General features: G+C 33.4%; 1 protein-coding gene across 3 annotated transcripts in view; it reads left to right on the top strand.

The window, feature by feature from the left end:
- Positions 1 to 20,743, top strand: part of NUBPL (nucleotide binding protein like) — a 288,220-nt gene that overhangs the window by 43,759 nt on the left and 223,718 nt on the right. For all 3 annotated transcript variants that reach the window (XM_023521149.1, XM_023521150.1, XM_011376409.2), the window contains 2 exons: positions 16,302 to 16,341; positions 16,430 to 16,520. In XM_023521149.1, coding sequence (XP_023376917.1) covers positions 16,302 to 16,341; positions 16,430 to 16,520 — 131 coding nt within the window. The remainder of the gene's footprint in view (positions 1 to 16,301; positions 16,342 to 16,429; positions 16,521 to 20,743) is intronic.

Here is a 20,743-nt window from a genome sequence, read left to right on the forward strand (position 1 = left end):
TAAGTACAGTAGTATTGTGGGGATTGGGACTCTAATATAAGGGCTAAGTTTTAATGGATGGTTATATGAGATAAAGACAGATCTACCTGTAAACCACTTTCTAATTTCAAACAAATGATTGTATGATTTGATACTGTGTGTTGTACACTTAACCCAGAAGCCTCACAATAAGCAAGAATGTTCTTACTGTTAGATTTGGGAGAGAATAGTAACTAAAAATTAAGATACCAGTCTTAGTAATCAGGAAGACCTGAGTTCAGATGGCTGTGTTTGCATATATTAGTAGGCACCATAGTCATTGGAAGAACATTAGGGGCTTTTTAAAAATAAAGATTTATTACAGATTCTTATTGTTGGAAAAAGACATACACGCACACATACGCATATATATTTAAGTAAAGCATCTTTTAAAATTTTGTTACTTACAAATTAACTAGCACAGATTTAACATAAAAATGATTGGTGTTAAATTTTGCTTACTTTAAACCCAATTTTATAATTTGCAGTTGTTTCAAAAGTGAAATGTTAAAGGAGACATTGTTTCTATTTATTTAGCAAACATTTACTGAGTATCTTCTGTGTAGTTAGTAGACATGAGAAATATTTGGTTCTTGGCTATCAAATCCAATAAGATTTGATCCCTGCTTTCAGGAGCTTTTTGGAAACATACTAGCTAATAATCATAAGCATAAATAAATGCTATAATAGAAGTATAAGCATTGTTCTTTGTGAACTTAGAGATGGTGACTCTAAGTCAAACTGGGAGCTTAGAGAAAGCTTCTTGAAGGAGGTGATTTTTGAGCCAAGTTATGAAAAATAGATGAGTCAGGAGTTTGTTATAAGAAGGGATTGGGGATTGAAAGTGAAGGGGACAGGCCAGGAAGAGGGGATAACATATGAGTTAAAAGGCTGCAGAATACAAGTTGTTTGGCATGGCAGAAGTGAAGAGCTTCTGTGGGTGAGTTGCAAGAGTAAGATTAGGGCCAGAAAGGTAGGTGAGGGTCCTGTCATAAAGACCTTCTTGTCCTTGTTTGAGAAGATGAAGTGTACTTCAAAGGCTATGAGAAGCTATCTTGGATTTTAGGAAGGGGAATGACACTATCAATTTTGCATTCTAGGAGCATTACTCTGACAGCATTGTGGAGGAAAGGTAATAGTGATGCAGTGAATCCACTTTTAATAACCCAATACAAAATGGATGAGCAATACAGTGAAAGAGTAAAAATGATAGAATCAGTTCTTTATACTTCTTTACCCCTATGCTTACCCTACTCTCATAGTCATGGAAATAAGTAAGGAAACAACTTGGCTCATCACAGTCCCTTAATTTCTTTATTTTCCTATTGTCTGGTTTTTTTTTTCCTTAAACCTAAGTTCCTCAGAGGCTCCAAGGAATAGACATATTGTGATCACTGTGAGATACTTGAATTTACACATAGCAACTTCATTTAGACATACTCATTTTCAAAAACCCTCACTGTTTTTGGCATTTTGACTGTTGTGACATTTATGTTCCCCTTTTGCTATCTAATTTATTACTACCCATTGAAAATGTGGACTGTTTCTTGGCCTTGCTAAGATATCTGGTCACCCTTTGAAAAGATTACCTTTAATCTTTTATGATAAATGAAGCTGTATAAATAACCAGCCATAAAACTCATGTAAGTAATAAATATTGGTGGATATGTAAGATTCTGTTTATAGCCATGATTTATATCATATCTAATTGTTGGTTATCATTTTTTTAAAGCAAGAGCAATAAACTACAAACTAATTTATCTGTTGCATCTTCCCTGTCAATAAAATGAATGTAGCGTTGTGGCATTGAACCAGATGAGAACATAAGAAAGCAGAATCTAATCACTCAATAGAGAGATTAGTGTGATCTATAATATACAAGAATGTCACCATTTTAAAGCAGGCAATTAAATGTTGTGTTAGGAGGTGGCTTAAAAAATTGAAGGAATGTATGATATATTGATATTGGGTTGCAAGAAAAGTCATGGGTTTGAAAAGTCCTAGTATTACAAAACAAACAAACAAACAAACAAACAAAAACTTAGCATGCTAGCCAGTTGGAACTCTCCTGGAAGAAGCCCCTTGGTTCTGTGACTCTATCTTGGTAAACATGCTACCTTTAGTTATGAAACGGATCAAATCTGTTAGTATTAACATGTTTTATATTGTTTAGAAAAAAAGTTTTATAATCATTGTGATACTATATGTTTGTATTTGTTTTAAAAGGTGTTTGAAACATTTAAGAAAACCAAACATATTAGAGAATCCGATGTTTTGTGATTTTAATTTGAAATGTTTGATATTAAAAATATATTATATATTAACTAGGATTATGTTTGATTATGTGTGAAGGAAAACCCAACACAATAGTAGCTTAACCAAGAAAGCTTATTTCTCTTTGACATGAGTTTGGAGGCCATCCATTCAGGCTGATACGACAGTTTTATTACGTAAGTCTTCAGGAACCAAGGTTTTTCCCGGTTCTGTGTTACACTACAAGTAGGAGGATTTTAATTTGAAAGAAGTAAAATAATTCGGCTAATTTTCTAAATAGTGTTAGAGCATTCAAGATAATTGGATTTGTTCCATTTATTAGTTTGGTTTATTAAATTTACAAGAGTTGTTTAGTTATTTAGAATGATTTTGGTAGTTTCTAAGATTTAAGAGAATCAGACTTATTTTGATTTGTAAATGTAATTTTAACTGTTTTAGGCAACTTCATTTAACTAGCTTTATAATTGGAGATAATTGTTAGGGGAATTCAATCTTCAATGAGTTAATTAAACATGAATAAAGGAAGTAATTGTTTTTATTTTTATACTAAACTTATAAATTATATATAAAATAACATGATTTGTAAGATGAACATAAAACTTATAAAACAGTGTAAAAACATACTGTTTTAATTAATTAAATATTAAATACAAGTAACTGTGGGTAGTCATTTTTGCATAATAAAGGCCCCCTAAAAGTTGACATTCCTGAAAGTAAACATATGAGGAGATAATATGCTATGTATATGGAGTTGAGACTGCTGAAGTTATATTTTTTAACTTTTAACTGTATATTTTATGTTGTCAAGGAGGAGTAAATCTCTTAATATTCACATAATATCTTTCATTGGACTTTGACAAGTTTAGTTCTTTACTCTTATGAGATTCAAATAAAAGATTTGTTCCAGTAGTGACAGTGTTATCAAAAATGTTAAGACATGTATACAGAGGAAGTCTTTAAGACATAAACTAGTTGACATTGGTTTGAGTCCAAGTAATTTCAAATGTGTATAAAGATAAAACCTAACTAAGCTTTTTGTGGAAGTGGCTTTCATTGCAAAATGCTGTCTTCATACTTAATGTCCATTGGCTACTTCTTTGAAGGCTAAATATAAAAATGCCTATGTTTAAAACTGTTTTGAAATTAGATACTATTCTGGATCTTTGGGTATTTGTTTAAAAAGCTGAATTGTTTCTCAAATTTTAACAGCATTTTTAGCATGAGTGACTTTTCAAAAAATTTTTATTTTTCAATTACAGTTGACATTCAGTATTATATTAGAATCAAATGTTCAGCATAGTGGTTAGACATTTATTTAAGAAGTGATCCCCTCGAAAAGTCTAGTACTCACATGGCATCATACATAGTTATTATTATATTATTGACCATGTTTCCTATCCTGTATTTTAAATCTCTGTGACTGTTTCGTAACTGCCAATTTGTACTTCTTAATCTCTTCACTTTTTTCACCTAGCCCTCCAACCCACCTTCCATCTGGCAACCATCAGTTTGTTCTCTGTATTTATTAGTCTGTTTCTGTTTTGTTTCATCATTTATTTTGTTCTTTAGATTCCACATATAAGTGAAATATATTGTTTGTCTTTGTCTGACTTATTTTCTTAGTGTAATACCCTCTAGTTCTGTCCATGTTGTCATGAGTGGTAAAATTTTATTCTTTTGTTATGGCCGAGTAATACTCCATTGTATATATGTACCACATCTTCTTTATCCATTCATCTATTGATGGATACTTAGGTTGCTTCCATATCTTGGCTATTGTAAATAATGCTTCAGTGAGCATAGGGATACATATAGCTTTTCAAATTAGTGTTTTGGATTTCTTCAGAAAAATGCCCTCAAGTGGAATTGCAGGGTTGTAAGGTAGTCTAATTATTAATTTTTTTGAGGAAACACCAGACTGGTTTTCATGCTGGCTGCACCAATTTGCAATCCCACCAACAATGCACCAAGTTCTCTTCTCCACATCCTTGCCAACACTTGTTCTTTTTAAAAAATTTATTGATGATAGCCATTCTGACAGGTGTGAGGTGATATCTCATTATGGTTTTAATTTGTATTCCTCTGATAATTAGTGATGTTGAACATCTTTTCATATTGTCTGTTGGTCATCTATATGATCTCTTTGGAGAAATATTTATTCAGGTCCTCTGCTCTTTTTTAAATTGGATTGTTTATTTTTTTGGTGTTAAGTTGTATGAGTTCTTTCTATATTTTGGATATTAGCCCCTTATCGGATGTCTTTAGCAAATATCTTTTCCCAGTCAGTGGGTTGGCTTTTTGTTATGTTGATCGTTTCCTTTGCCGTGCAAAAACTTTTTAGTTTGATGTAGTCCCATTTATTCTTTTGTTTTCCTTATGCGAGGATATATATATACAAAAAATATTACTAAGAACAATGTTAAAGAGTTCACTGGGTATGTTTTCTTTTAGGAGTAGTTTTATAGCATGAGTGACATTTTTGAGGAATGGGCTATCTCAAGTATTGAGTAATACCCACTTAAAGTTTCCTTCTCTTTAGATAAATGATGCCTTCCCCTCCCCCCTTTAGTAATAATATTTTCAATATCTGTGCCCTGATTTTAAAGATACCAATACTACATAAAAAACAAACTTTATGAAACTATCGAGTTTGTGGAGTGCTTCTTTGAAGAATGAAGGTTTTTTTGTTTGTTTGTTTTGTTCTTTTGTACCAAAAACCTCTTGATAAGGCCAAATTCTGTGCTCTCCTTTGTAGGCCTTTTTTGGTTGCAAGTTTACATTTGTCTACTGATTGTGTGGTTAGCGTCTTTCTCTCCCATAAACTTTGTTTCATGATGCTGTGTCTGTTTTTCTTTGCCATTGTATCCCTAATTCCAAACTTTGCTTGGTATATAGTAGGTAATCAGTAAATAAGTTGAATGAGTGAGTGAATGGGAAGAAGTCAGTCTTAAATGATGAGTATTCATTGGTCTTTTAAAATAAAATTTATTTTTTACAGACATGTAATTTATATTTAGTCTTTCTTAGGGTTACAGCTATTATATAAGTTAATTGCCTATAATCTTGAATGGCATAGCGTTGAATTTTTACTATTCTAGAAATGCTTTGTAACCAAAATCACAAAACTATCCAACATTGCGAAGTTTCATTACCCTCTGGATAGTCCCCAGTTTACTGTGGGGTCACAGACATCTGTGACTTTGCTTCTTATTCTTTCCTTTTATTTCTTATCTATATACTCTCATATATGGGCTATTCATTAAGCCCCCAAACCTCTAATATAACTGAATGGGTAATGTAGTAAGGCTTTTCTTGTAAATACAAAGTGTTTATGGAAAGGAGTTGGCCCCTGAGTATTTATAAATCTTTTATTTTATAGTTTTCATGTCTTTATTATAATTTTTTATTACTTCACAGCTATATCTTTTTTTATTATAGCATTTTTTGTTATGTTAAATCAATATTTTCAGTAGTTTTCTTAAAATAGTTTTTCATTTTTATGCTTTGTATCTTTTCCTTTCCTCTTAAAACAAATTAAGTTTATATAATTTTTTTTCACCACACTGGTATAAAGGCCACACTAAAGCCAGTTTTTTTTGTCTTTAGCTGTACATCTATTTTCTCTCTTGTATTCTGTTTATGTTCTTAATTGGGTCTTTTTATAGTGGCAGTCATAATTTTGTCATAATATTTTTTATGTTTAGACTTTATTGTTGCTTCACAACATACACATTAACAGGCATTTTAGTTATTATAAGAAGTGCAGTTTCGTGTTAAGCCCTTATCATATGGCTACTATATCTTTTTCTTGTCCCACTATGTCACTTTTGTTCTGCTAACTTACCACTAAATGCTCTTCTTTGGTCACTGTTTTATGGGCATGTATTGCTACCATGTTTCAAGTCTCAGCTCCTGATTCTCTTGTACTTGTAGCTCGCTATTTCTACTTAAAAATGAATTTGAGATTTTTAGAAGCCAGGTGGACTAATAGAAGAAAACCAGTCTTATTTGTCATATAAATAGATAAGAAGGCTGGAAATGCCACTATATAAGCAAAAAGATTGGGGATTACAGAAATTTAGTTAAAAGATATATCACAATAACCGAAAATAGTCAACTGCAATTTTACAGCTGGTAACCCTAGCTAAGACCTTTCATGGACTTAAAAGATGATTCAGATTAATTACAGAATAAATTGATGTATCAGAGCACTGTTATATTATTTCAGGGACTTTGGACATATCAGGCAATAGAAGGAAAAGCTGCTCCTATAATAGCTTACCTTCCAACTGTGTGTTATCTTCTGATCTCATATATGTTGTCATGACCTTCTACCTCCTCCTCCTTTGGTCATGTATGTGGAAAGAATATGAGACTTAGGATGAAATAGGCCTAGATTTATTTTTAAATGAAATGGATAGAAGACCTAAATATAAGACCTGAAACAGTAAATTGCATAGCAGAAAACATAAGTACTAAATAAACTCAAGGACCTTGCTTTTAGAGAGGATTTTATGAATTTGACCTCAAAGGCAAAGGAAGTAAAAGCCAGAATAAATGAATGGGCTATATCAAACTAAAAAGCTTCTGTACAGCAAAAGAAACCATCAACAAAACAAAGAAGCAATCAATTGAATGGGAGAAGATATTTGTAAACAACACCTCTGATAAGGGGCTAATATCTAAAATATATAAGGAACTCATACAACTCAGCAACAACAACAACAACAACAACAAAACAAACAACCCAATTAAAAAATAGACAGAGGACCTGAATAGACACTTCTAAGAAGACATACAAACGGCCAACAGACATATGAAAAGATGCTCAATTTTTCTACATATTAGGGAAATGCAAATCGAAACCACAATGATACCACCTCACACATGTAAGAATGGCTGTTATCAACAAGACAAGTAATATGCGTTGGAGAGGTTGTGGGGAAAAGCACTCATACACTGCTGGTGAGAATGTAAATTGTACAGCCACTCCAGAAAACAGTATGGAGGTTCCTCAAAAAATTAAAATTACCATATGACCCAGCAATCCCTCTTCTGGGTATCTACCCCCAAAATTTGAACATTTATCCATAAAGATATATGCACCCTGATGTTCATTGCAGCATTATTCATGGTGGCCAAGACATGGGGACAACTGAGGTGTCCTTTGATAGATGATTGGATAAAGAAGATGTGTTACATATGTACAATAGAATAATATTCAGCCATAAGAAAAGATGAAATACTGCCATTTGTGACAACATTAATGGATCTTGAGATTATCATGCTAAAAGAAATAAGCCAGACAGAAAAAGTTAAGAACCATATGATAACACTCTTATGAGGGGTAGAAAACTGAAAGCAACAAATGAACAAGACAGTCAGAGACTCATAGACACAACAGTCTAATGGTTACTAGAGGGAAAAGAAGGAGCAGGGAAGTAGATAAAGGTAGAGGGGGTCAAATATGTGGTGATGGAAGGAAATTTAACTTTGGGTGGTGAACACACAATGCAATATACTTGCGATACATTATTGAATTGTATACTTGAAACTTATATAATTTTGTTAACCAATGTTGCCCCAATAAATTCAGTAAAAATAAAAAAAAGAAATAGACCTAGATTCAAATCCTTACTGCTTTTGTTGCTAGCTGCTTAACTTTGGGCAGATTACCTTAGTTTTCTGATTTTCAACTACTTCATATGAAGAATGACATATGAAGACCTCCTATATCATATGAAGACAGCTTGCCCAAGGCCATAGCTGGTAAGTGGCTAATTGCTTATAAAAAATAATATTTCACTGCACTAAAAAGTCTTGGATGACTAAATATCGAGTATGAAGGTTTCTTTTACTATATCTTTACTTTTGGCTGTTTAGCTATTTACAAAATTGTTTTGGCTATTACATAAACATATTTTTGAGCACTAACTATACTAAGCAAAGGGAATATATGATATGTAGTTGGGGAGGCAGGATAGAGGCAGAAGAAACATAAATAATCACATAGGTAACATTTAATGTCAGATGCTGGAGGAGGTGAGAAGAAGGAATGATTATGTAGAGCTGGTTTGGAGGCTGCTATAGAAGAAGGGAATTTAGTTAAGCAGAGCGGAGGCTGGGGATAGCCTCAGCTGTGAAGTGGAGGTAGTACTTGCCTCATAGGATTGTGGTATGGATTCAGTGAAATATATCTGTTAAGTATCTGTGCAGTACTGCGTGACACATAATTTTTGTTACTCTTATAGACGGAGTATAATGGCTCTTTCTGTCATCTTTAAAACTTTTCCTTCCCAGATGCCTTTAACTTAGAGATAACACATAGTTTTCATCTTAAATAATAGCCAGTTACCTGGAATATAACATTTAAAAAATTCTGAGTTCGTTTCAGTAAGAAAGAATTTGATCAGTTATTGATTAATTAGTGATGCCAAGGCTGGTATAAGGCGGGCTGGAGGCCGGGAATGGCGGTGTATGGGTTGTTGGAATAACACTATGTAAAGCAAGTATTTACCATTCTTCCCTAAAGTCCTATTATTGCCTATTTTTTCTAGCCTTCCTTTCACTTCTTCCTGTTAAACTCTACGATGTAAACTGGCAAGAATAGGATGTCAAGTGTATCTCTATACTTCTAGTTACTCAGTAAATATTTTCTGAATGATTAGCTAAATGAAGAAAATGTTAGTCCCAGAGTAGGTATGAACCTGAGCTATCACCCCTGTTCCAAAATATCCCTTATACACTCTCCCATTTACATTCCAGTGAACAGTTACCATTTAAAAAATACTTTTCTCCTCTACAAAGCCTAATTTCTCAATGTGGTTTACTTGTGTCAGATTCTTAATAAAAACCACCACATGAGACAATGACAATCTTGTTTTGGGGAAGGGATAAGCTGGAAAAGAAAGGGGAAGTTTTTTCTTTGTTGTTAGGAAAGAGGTTGGATTTCGAGAAAGATAAGCCTAAATGGCTTTCAGCTTTGAGATGGAGGAATGCCTGGGATGGTGTAGGTTCTAAGCTGGTACAAAAAAGAGAAAGTATGCTGAAGATAAATGAAATTTTAATGTTAAGAGTGATAGATGTACAATTGTAAAAACACTGAAAAATTTTCTTTATAGTCTTACTCTCTGCTCCCTTCTTTAATATTCTATATCCCGCTCCATTTCCACTGCTAGATGAAATATTATGATATTGTTTTTTTGGCTGTCCAGATCTGTACTTGAGTTTTGACCCATTTCATTCTTTCATCTTTACTCACTTTCCCTCTAAATCCTTCTTCTTTTCTTCTAGGTAAACAAGTAGGGTATTCTGAACTTTTCCTGGGTACTATTTACTGATGGAACTACATCGTCTCACTCAGCTACTTTAAGTTCTCCTGAAAGAACAATAGTGGATGCAACTCTTTTCTTGCATCTAATTTCTCATAAGAAGGGTTCTTGGTTTTAGAAGGAAAAGAAGGAATAGGAGAGTAGAAGGTGAGAAAGTGAAAGTAAAAATTGCACTGGCTATCCTTTCCTACTTTTTGAAGGTTCTTATACCTTTGAGTATCTTCCCAATATGTGGAGAAAGCTTTGTTTTTATAAAACTGTTTTGTTTATTTCCTTTACTCTATGTCTAAATAGCCCTTAAAATTTATAAAATGAGGTGGTATATTCTTGGCTATACTGTCTATCCTCCTTTTAAAAAATGGATTTAATGTGTCTAGTTACATGCTTTTAATTTATAAAATTTTTAGACATGTGTTACTGAACCTTAATGTTCAACTATATTTTAAACTCTTTAGTGTTGGAGCCAGGGAACCCAGTAGAAGGTACAGAGATTTTTTTAAGGCTATATACCAAGTACATAGAAATGTCTACTACTAAGCTGATTCATGAACAATGGGATCCCTACAGAAAAAAAGAAGATCTGATTCTAGATCAGAGTTATCCTCGGAATATTAATAACAGCTTTAATAGAAAGATTTAAAGCAACCTTTCTTATGGGTATTTCTTTTCAGTTTATCATGGTCACAGTGTCTATTCTGGTTTGATAATTAATTTATAATATAAAAGTTAGTCTCAAAAGCTGTTTGAAATCCACTGGTGACATACAATCAATTAAATTTAACACCTGTTAGAAATGATAGATCTTTGTTGTAATAGAGTGCAGAGGATGCAACAGAGTGTCATTCATTCTGTGAGTGGCATTGTGACCATCGAAATGGTTTGACTTATAGTAAGTGTCTTTCATGCTTTAATTCAGGAGCTATCATGGAGATACAGGAGGTAAGAAATAATGATCTGTGTCATGATAACTTCAGCTAATAGTGGTCTCTTCAAAAGCTATAACTTACAGGACAGTGGATTCCAAAGTTTCTATGTAAACTTTCAACCAGTAGTTTGTACTCTTTGATAGTTTTTCTGTTAAGTTTATGTGGAGGAATTACTGTATACATTTTCTTCAAATAAAATTTTCGAGCAAATATACTAATTAGTACATGTAATCATGAGTTCTCATTCAAGCTTTCCTTTCAGTCTATACCAACATCCAGTTCTGTAATTTTATTATTTAAAATAAAATGCTTTTAGGCAGTATTAAGTTTGTTTGCTGATACATAGGAGAAGATAACAAAAAATGTGCCTTTTAACTTTCTTTTTAATGTATATGTTGTACGTGTTTAAGAGTTTCAGTGTATATTTTTCCCTGTTAAATTCTGAAGAAACACATTTAACATGGTGATGAATCTTCTTACATTGCTCAGTTTTCAGTTCATAATTTAAATATGAAATATGAAATATTTAAAGTACAAATTTTCTCTGGATTGCAATTTAATAAAGATTGTTCCTTTACAGTGTTAGATATTTTGATTTTCAATTTTGTGAAAAGACTGTTGATTGTTCCAGTCTTAGTCTATTCAGATTGCTATAATAAAAAACCTATAGACTAGGTTGCTTAAACTACAAACATTTATTTCCCACAGTTCTGGAGGCTGGGTAATCCAAGATCCCGGTGCCAGGTGACTCGATATCTGGTGGGGACCTGATTCCTGGTTCAGAGGAGGCCAATATCTTTGTCCTTTCATGGCAGGAAGGACAAGAGCACTCTCTAGTCTCTTTTATAAGAACACTGGTCCCATTCATGAGAGCTCTACCCTCATGACCTCCTATAGACTCTACCTTTTAATATCATCACATTGAGCGTTAGGATTTTAACACAAATTTGGGGGGCCACAACATTCAGTCTATAACACCTAGTTTCAATTTCAGACTTACAGTTTGAACTTCAAGCCATGTTTTGGACAGAGTCAAACTACTTAGATCAGATGTAGGAGTAGACAAATGCCTGGCAAGGTAGAGTTAAAAAAAAAAATAAAAAAAGAAGACCTGTAAATGTATTGGAAATAAAAAAGGGACTTGACAGATGCAACCATGTGTTTCAAATATAGGAAAATGTTTGGACAACTTTATGCCGATCCATAATAATAATTACAATCTTACAGAAAGATTTTCTCATTCATGGAATAGAAAAATATATAATATTTCCCAGCTTAGTTTATCAGGCTAGTAAAACTTTAGAAGGATAGAACAAAAAGAGAAAATTACAGGTCAGTCTCCCTAATTAACATATGTAAAAAATCTTAAGCAAATATTAGCAAACCAAGTCCAGCATTATGTAAAGCAACTGTATTGTGATTAAATTGAGTTTAAGTCAGGGAAGCAAGTTTGGTCCAGCATTATAAAAAATTTGTTAATGTAACTCACCATTTTAGAAAATTAAAGGAGAAAAAGTATATGATAATTCAGAGAGATACTGAAAAAGCATTCTGTAAAACTCAACAACGATTTATGATCAAAACTCTTCTCAAACTAGGATTAAAGGGAATTTTATTTAATCTGATATAATGTAGCTGTAAAAAATATGTAGCAAGAATCATACTCAATGGTGAATGGTTAAAAGTCTTGCATTTAAAATTAGGAATAAGACAAGGAGACTTGGTATCATAATTTTTAATTAACATCATACAGACATTTCTAGCCTAAAAAATAAATCCAAACACATACTAACGCTTACGAATAAGGAGTTGAATAAAAGAAGCGAACTGTCATTATTTGCAGAAAATATTATTCACAAAGAAAAATTTTTTAAATTATACACAATATTAAAATGAATCAGGATTTAGTAGGGTGCTAGATAGATTAATATGTGAGAAAATTAAATTTCTATATCAGCAATAAAGAGTTAGAAAATGCAATTTTGAAAAAGATACAAATAGTTTCAAAAATACAGGTCACATGGGAACAAATCTTAACAAAAATATACAACTCTTATGTAGAAAAAAATTCTAAAGCATTATTGAAAGATTTTTAAAGATATCTATAAATAGAGAAACCAATGATGTTCATGGATAGGAAAGTCCAAATGTTACAAAGAAGTCAGTTCTCTTAATAGTCTTGCAATTTCTATCAAAATTCTATTTGTGGAAAGTGATAAAGTTGAATTTACAATTTATAAAGAGGAGCAAAGGGCTATAAATAGGTAAGACATTCCTGAAGAGAGAGAACCAGAAGAGGACTTGCTTTGCCAGATAGAAGGACTTATTATAAAGCTACAGTACTACATACCGTGTTTTGTATTGGCTCAAGGATAGACAAATGTGCTGGTGGAACTGAATAGGAAGCCCAGAAACAGACTTACACATATTTGGAAACCTGATTTATGACAGAGCTGGCATTGCAGATTGTTGATGGTGGGACAATTTATTATCATCATGGAAATAAAAAGAAAACAGATCTTCACACCATATACAAATTAATTCCAGATGGTTTAAGGACTTAAATGTGAAATACAAAATTATAAAGTGTTTAGAAGACAATAGAAGAGATTATCTCAATGACAATATTTTAGGGAAGATTTTCTAATCCAAGACTGAAAAATAGTCAACTAGAAAGGCAAAAATTGATTAGTTTGATTACATAAAAAGTAAAAACCTCCGTTGTTCAAAAACACTATAATAAAAGGTCCAGCAGAATCTTGTTCAAGATGATGACCTTAAATACTTAGTACATTTGATTGTATTTGATATTTACACAACTGGGTGATAGTTTAGGATGAATTGCTATTAAATACATGGCATTTTAATCATGATGTGTCTTGGTGTAGGCCTCTTTGGATCCCTGGTTTTTGGAATTCTCTGAGCTTCCTGGGGTTTTATGTCCATTTCCTTCAACAGGTTAGGGAAGATTTCCATCATTATTTCTTCAAACAGCTGTTCAACATCTTGATTTTCTTCAGTTATGCTGATCAGACGGATATTTGGACCCTTAATAGTGTCCCACATGCTCCTTAAATTATTTTTATAGTCTTGGCATCTTATCTCTTGCCATTCTGATTGAGTGTCCTTGGCTTTCCCATCCTCTAGGTAGAGCATTGATCCTTTTCTTTATTCACTTTGTTTATTCCATTTAATATGCTTCTCATCTCAGATAATGTGTTCTCCATTTCAGACTGGTTCCCTTTTATAATTTCCATTTCCATTTTTATGTTTTTTTTTTTTTTTAATCTCTTTTTTGGAGTTTCTACACTTCCCAAAAGTTCATTGAGCATCTTTATAATCAGTGTTTTGAACTCTGCATCTGTTAGATTACTTGACTCCATTATATCTGGATCTCTGTTCTGTTCTCTCATATAGTTTCTGCTTCTTTGTCTGCCTTTCTGTGTCTGTTTCTATGTACTAAGGAAAGCTTCTAAGTCTTCCGGTCTTGTTAGTGTGGATTTGTGAAGTAGGTTTCCAGTGGCATGGTCCTGAGAGGGGTTCAGCTTCAGGCAAAATTTAGCCCAAGCCTCTATCCCTCTGGGGCCACTTGTTAAGACTGAGCAAGCAATCCACAGATGCTGTGCTAATAGTTGCCTAAAAAGGCCATGTCAGAAACTGAGGCCAGCTGCCTCCAGTGTGATTCTAGCACTACTCAGCAAGGAGCACCTGACTCGCTGAGGATAAACCTGGATGTGGCTTGGGTGGGGCCGCGAGTTGGGGGAGGCAGGGTTTCAGGGAATCCTCTGAGCGGAGCGACCTCTATTATCCAGTTTGATGACGTTTCAGCTATGGCGGCGCAGGGTCTGGCGCACTGGTAGGGGGTAGGGCTCAACAGGAAACAATGGATACCGCCAGCACTTCTGTACCGAGTCTCGCGACTCTCACTCCAACAGTGTCTCCCTGTAAATCCCTGGTGCTCCCAGCGTGCAGCTGAATTGGTACTGGTACTGAGAATGAGCAGGTCCCGTCACTGTGAAAATCCGCTCACAGACGCAGCCTCTTTAAGAGGCATCTGCCGCTGCTGCATCCTCCGTCTCAGCCACTGAGACTGGGCAGCCCTGTGTCCTCACCCCATCCTACCTTCTGCCGTTGCAGACTGCTTTCTTGGATTTCTCCCTAGCTGTATGGCTTGTTCATCTAGATCCCCTGCAATTTTTTTCTTGCTGATGCTCCTTGTTTTCATTCCAACTTTGATTTGGTCTCCAGAGGGGTAAACAGAAAATCTATCATCTATGCCATTTTTTTCCCCCATTGAGTTAATTTTTATATATGGTGCTAGGTTAGGGTACAACTTCATTATTTTGTATGTGGATATCCAATTTTCCCAGCACCATTTGTTAAAAAGACCATCCTTTACCCATTGAATGATTTTGCCCCCCCTGCCCCCACCAGCCATCAAAAATTGTTTGAATATATGTGCAAGAGTTTATTTCTGAGCTCTCAATTCTATTCCATTGGTCTACATGTCACCTTTATGCCAGTACCACACTGTTTTGATTACTGTAGCTTTGTAGTAAGTTTTGAAATCGGGAAACATGAGTCCTCCAGGTTTGTTCTTCTTTTTCAAAATTAATTTGGGATTTCTGGATTTTCCATATAATTTTAGGATGGATTTTTCTATTTCTGAAACAAATTTCATTGGGATTTTGATAGGAATTGCATTGAACATGTAAATTAGGTAGTATTGACATCTTAACATTATTAAGTGTTCTAGTCAATGAACATGAGATTTATTTACTTTTATTTATGTCTTCTTCAATTCCTTTCAGCAAAGTCTTATAGTTTTACTTGAATGAGTCTTTGACTTCTTTGGTTAATTCCTAAGTATTTGATTCTTTTTGATGCTGTTGTAAATGGAATTGTTTTCATAATTCCCATTTCAGATTGTTCATCGTTTGTGTGTAGAAGTGCAACTGATTTTTGTGTGTTGACTCTGTCCTGCTATTTCCCTGAATTAATTTTTAACTTTAATAGTTTTTTTTCTTTTGTAGAATCTTCAGGGTTTTCTATATATAAGATCATATCATCTACAAACAGAAAAACTTACTTCTTCCTGTCCAACTGGCATATCATTTATTTATTTTTCTTGCCTAATTGCTCAGGCTATAACTTTCAGTATTGTGTTGAATGGATGTGGCAAAAGAAGGCATCCTTGCTCCTAATCTTTGAGGAAAAACTTTCAATCTTTTACCCTTGAGTATGAGGCTTGCTGTGGGTTTTCATATATGGCTTTTATTATGTCGAGGTACAGAATAGATTTTTTTCTACTTTTTTTGGATTTGTATACTTTCCAAATTAATTAAGAAAAAGAAATGAAATAGGGAGAACCAATTAGATGTGTTCGTGTGTGCACATGTATACTCAGATAAACATATATGTAAATTTTATATCTATATATATGAATAAAATTGGAAAAAATACTTATTGACGATATTGTTTAGAAGCATATTTGAAAATGGTAGATGAATTGTTTCTTAATAAAACAATATCCCAACTATTTTTAGATGTTGCATCTATTGAAAATATTATTTCTATGCTGGATATAATGTTTAAATTGTTGTAAATTGAGGAGAATTAGTTGGAACTTAAAATAGTAGCAGTTGAGTAGCTATTTGTATTTATAATTTGACACACTGATAAGAAAACAAATCTATATGTTTATGTATAATGACTTACTCTTCTAAAAGAGACATGTTTTTTCTTATTTCAGGCAACCTAATGAGGCCTCTTTTGAATTATGGTATTGCTTGGTAAGCATATCTTTTTTACTTTGTTACTTCTCAGAATAATATTGATTAATTTATGTAAATTAGTTGTATTTTTGGTTTATTGTTGCAGTATGTCTATGGGCTTCCTGGTTGAAGAGACTGCTCCAGTTGTTTGGAGAGGCCTTATGGTAATGTCAGCCGTTGAGAAACTGTTGAGGCAGGTATGAAAATTGCATTAAGTATCCTGTTATTATTGGCACACTGTGGTTAATGCATTTACTGATTAGAGAACTATTAAATTTGCATTTAGGTTTGAGATGTTTTGCAAAAGAATCCAGTTGATAGACTGAATGTATAATAAGATATGTGACGCCAAGTCCAAATTTCATTGTTATATGATGTAATCTTTCCCATTGCTTATGAGTATTAAAAATCCTAATGTCTTATATTGCTTTGTTGCTCTGTTGAGTCTGTAGTAAGATGAAATGATCTATTTTATAAGTAATATGCCTTATTTAGATTTATGGTTAATCTCATTTTAGCCAATATGAGTTATAAGGGCAGTGTAGGAGTTACTCAGATATAAGAAAAAAATTGTATAAACTATAGTGCTTGTGATTTAAAATTGCTTCCAAACAAAATAAAATTTTGTTTTACTCTGAGTACATATGGCTATATATTTGTCTCTATAATACATGTTCAATCAACTTTAATTTATCCTTAAGGAAGTGAACAGTTGATTGGATAATCTAAAAATATCAGATGGGCTGTATGTTATTCATAGCAATAAATTTTAATTTTTTCTTAGTAGTGTGAATTTATAATTAATTATATTCTAGATAAATATTATGAGTAATTTGGATTTTATCTACCAACTTACATCAGTTACCTCTTATTCAGATTTTACTTTGGTGCAGGTACCATGCTATAGGTTGCCAGTTTGAATCATAGATATTTCTATATATGTATTTATATATAGAAATACTCATTTATATAAAATGTTCATATATTTATATTTTTCCATATATAAATATATATTTGCACAAATATATTTGCATAAACATAAATACAGATTTACATAAATATATAATTATAAATATTTCTATATCAATATTTACATTTTTAAATGAAATACATATGTATTTCCAATTGCGATAGTAAGTAGATGAAATATGTCTTGAACTTTGAAAGTCGTCTTTTTTCATTGTAATGTCTTTCTTCTGCTGCTTGAGTTCTGATAAATGTGTTCTTTGATCTCTGGTTCCAGTATCCTCCTATTTTCCTAGCACCTCTAAGTCTCTTGGGTGCATCTCCTCCTCTTCTACACACAGATCCCACAGTTGGTTGTTTTAGTTCTACTCCTAACAATATCTTTTCTCTACCATTTCCTTTTTGATCTTTATTTGTCTGGATTAATTTTTCCTTCTTTGCTTACTCGTCTATTTCTCTTTTAGGCTTTAACTTTTTTTTTTTTTTTTTTTAAGGAAATTCTAAACCAGTGTTGATTTAGTTGATAGAGTCAATAGAAATTCAGAAACACCAAAAAGAGAATTCTAATTTTGTTGTAAGAATATTTCAAATATGAATTTTCTCCCTCTTATATTGCTGTTATAATTCTCAACGAGAAATGATTCAGAATTCTTCTCAATCCTTTATGGATAGTCACAAGAAGGTGGAAATACTTCTGCTTTCCACAGTAATCAGAAACTTAGAGATAAGAGATAGGGAGATTCAGGCCAAGCACTGGTGCTCACAGCTCAGCGATGCAGGATTCCCTAGCCCTACAGTCTGTTCTCAGCAAGATGTGTGCAAGTTCTCTTTCCTACCTCTGTGTGTCCTTTTTAAAATCGCAGGGACCATTTTAAATCTCAAATTCCAACAGGTGACAAAAGCATCTCTGCAAACGAGCCCTTGAGGGTAAGGGGTAGGGAGAGGGAGAGAGGGAGAGAGGGAGAGAAGGAGGGAAGGAGAGACAGAGAGAAAGAAAGGGAATGGGAATGGGAATGCATGTGCCTTCAGGAGAGAGGCAGAGGGAGTCTCCCACAGATTAAGTGAGATTAAACCTAATAGTTCAAATTAATTAGGCTACAAAAAGAGTGTGCGCAAAGTTCAAAGTTATATTCAGTACCTGCTTTTATAAATGAAGAAAATGTTTTGAGACCAGAGGTGAAAGAATCAAAAGTCTGAAGGAACTAGAGAATATATATATGTTTTTTATTTTGTGGGGTGTTGGGGAAGAGAGGAGGGGCAGATCCCAATTCCACATTCTCAGTCAGTGTTCTTCCATAACCCAGCCTCTTTCATATACAACTGAATACTGTCAGAGAATATGGAATAACTGTGTTAATTGCTGGCATTATACAATTTTTGATTTCTGAATTCAGCCATGGTCTCAACACTTTAGTCATTGATTTTATTCATTGTTCTTCTCAACTTTTGTCAAATGCTCAGCTTAAAAATATTTAGGGAATTTGATAGTCTGGCAGAGGACCTAGTGGAGATTTGGAAATTAGTTCTCTGACAAATAAATTGTATAAAAGTCAGTTTACTCAGATAGGTGCTGAAGATACATTTTTAGCAAACGTACTATAAAGTATCAGGATGAAAGATGGATTGAGAAAACGGATTTATAACTTACTTTATTGGGATAATCAGAGGATACCTAGAGTAACCTCTAGGGTATGGATATTAGACTGAATATTTATCTTACAGTCTTTTGTAAAGCAACTTCTGTCATCAGCACATTTTAATGAGAATTGAAAAGCTGATATTTCGGACTACACTGTGACCATGCTGATCACCTGAACTGCTTTTTTTGTTTGTTTGTTTTAGAAAGCAGAACAGCATTTGGTAAGTTTACAATCCTTAGTGAAAATTTAGTAGCTGGATAGATGCTCTGCATAGTAGTGGATTATAGAAGTTACCTGATTCATTGAGTAAAAAAATTGAGTATAACATGTATACATAAGTGTCTATGAACCATAAGTGTACAGATAAATTATTCCAAAGTAAAACACCAAATATATATAATCTCAGGAAAAGATAAATAAAATACCAATGTTCTAGAAGTTCCTTTCATGTCCTTTCCTAGTTACTGTTTTAGGGGGAGAAGATAAATACTTGCGGTTAGTATGCCATCTTGAACTGGAAGTCTGGTTTAAATTTTTTTTTTCTCTTACGATATTTTATTGAATTAAACTTATGCATACAATGAAGTGCACAGTCTTATATGTATAGTTCAGTGATTTTTTGATAAATGTATGTACTTATGTAACCATAGAGAACATTTCTGCCCACCCTAGATAGTTACACTGGTCTCTCTTCTATTCAATCTCCCATCCATAGGCCATCACTGTTGCATGTTTTTATACTTTATATAAATGGAACTCTACAGGAGCCTAGCCTTTTGTATCTTGTTATTTTCTCTAAGCCTAATGCTTTTGAAAGTCACCCTCTGTAGTTGAGTTCTTTTTATTGCTGCATAGTATTCCATTGCATGAATATAACCAAATTCTATTTGTCTATTCTGTTTGTGGATATTTAGGTAGTCTCCAATTTTTCGCTATAATGAATAATGCTGCTTTAAATACTTGTACACGTGTTCATAAGAGTTCCAGTTGCTTCACATCTTTGTCAACATTCGGTGTTGTCAGTCTCTTCACTAGTGGGTGTGAAATGGTATCTTTTTATGGTTTTAATTTCTGTTTCCCTGATGGCCAATGATGTTGAGCCTCTTTTCATGTGCATATTAGATTTTGCTGTATATTTTTTTGTGAAGCATTCGTTCAGCTCTTTTACTCATTTTTTATTGGTTTATTTTTCTTCTTGTAATTGCGTTGCAGAAGTTTTAATATATTCTGGCTATAAGTTCACTGTTATATATATGTATTGGGAATATTTCTCCCAGTCTGTTACTTGCTTCTTGATGAGCTGAAGTTTTAAAGTTTCATGTAATCCAGTTTATTAAAAAAAAATTTTTTTTTTTCCTGGTACTTTTTGTGTTCTAAGAAATCTTTGCCTGTCTACCCCAAGGCTGTAAAGATATCCTCACATATTGTACTCTCAAAGCTTTGTAATTCTGGCTTGTACATCTTGAATTAATTTTTGTGTGTGAATTGAGATAAAGGTTTTTTTTATAGTTTTGGTATAATAGGAATATGTGCATTCTTTGTTCTTGCATCCTGACCCAAAGCCCTATAACCCTTAGCATTTCCTGAGTGATAGGAATGTCTCTTGTCATTCATAAGGATCTTCTTTTTGAGTTCATGCTAGTGAGATAACTTAGGCTGGGGCCCCTAGATAGCCTTAGAATGGGGCTGGTCACCAGAAAGACCAAGTGTTTAGAGGGTTGGAACTTTCCGTCCTGCCCACTGGCCTCTGGGAAGGAGAAGGGGATTGGGCTGCAGATTAAACTCTATAGAAACTCTTGAACAAAAAAAAAAAA

Source organism: Pteropus vampyrus, unplaced genomic scaffold (assembly GCF_000151845.1).
Source record: "Pteropus vampyrus isolate Shadow unplaced genomic scaffold, Pvam_2.0 Scaffold297, whole genome shotgun sequence".
Classification (NCBI taxonomy): domain Eukaryota; kingdom Metazoa; phylum Chordata; class Mammalia; order Chiroptera; family Pteropodidae; genus Pteropus; species Pteropus vampyrus.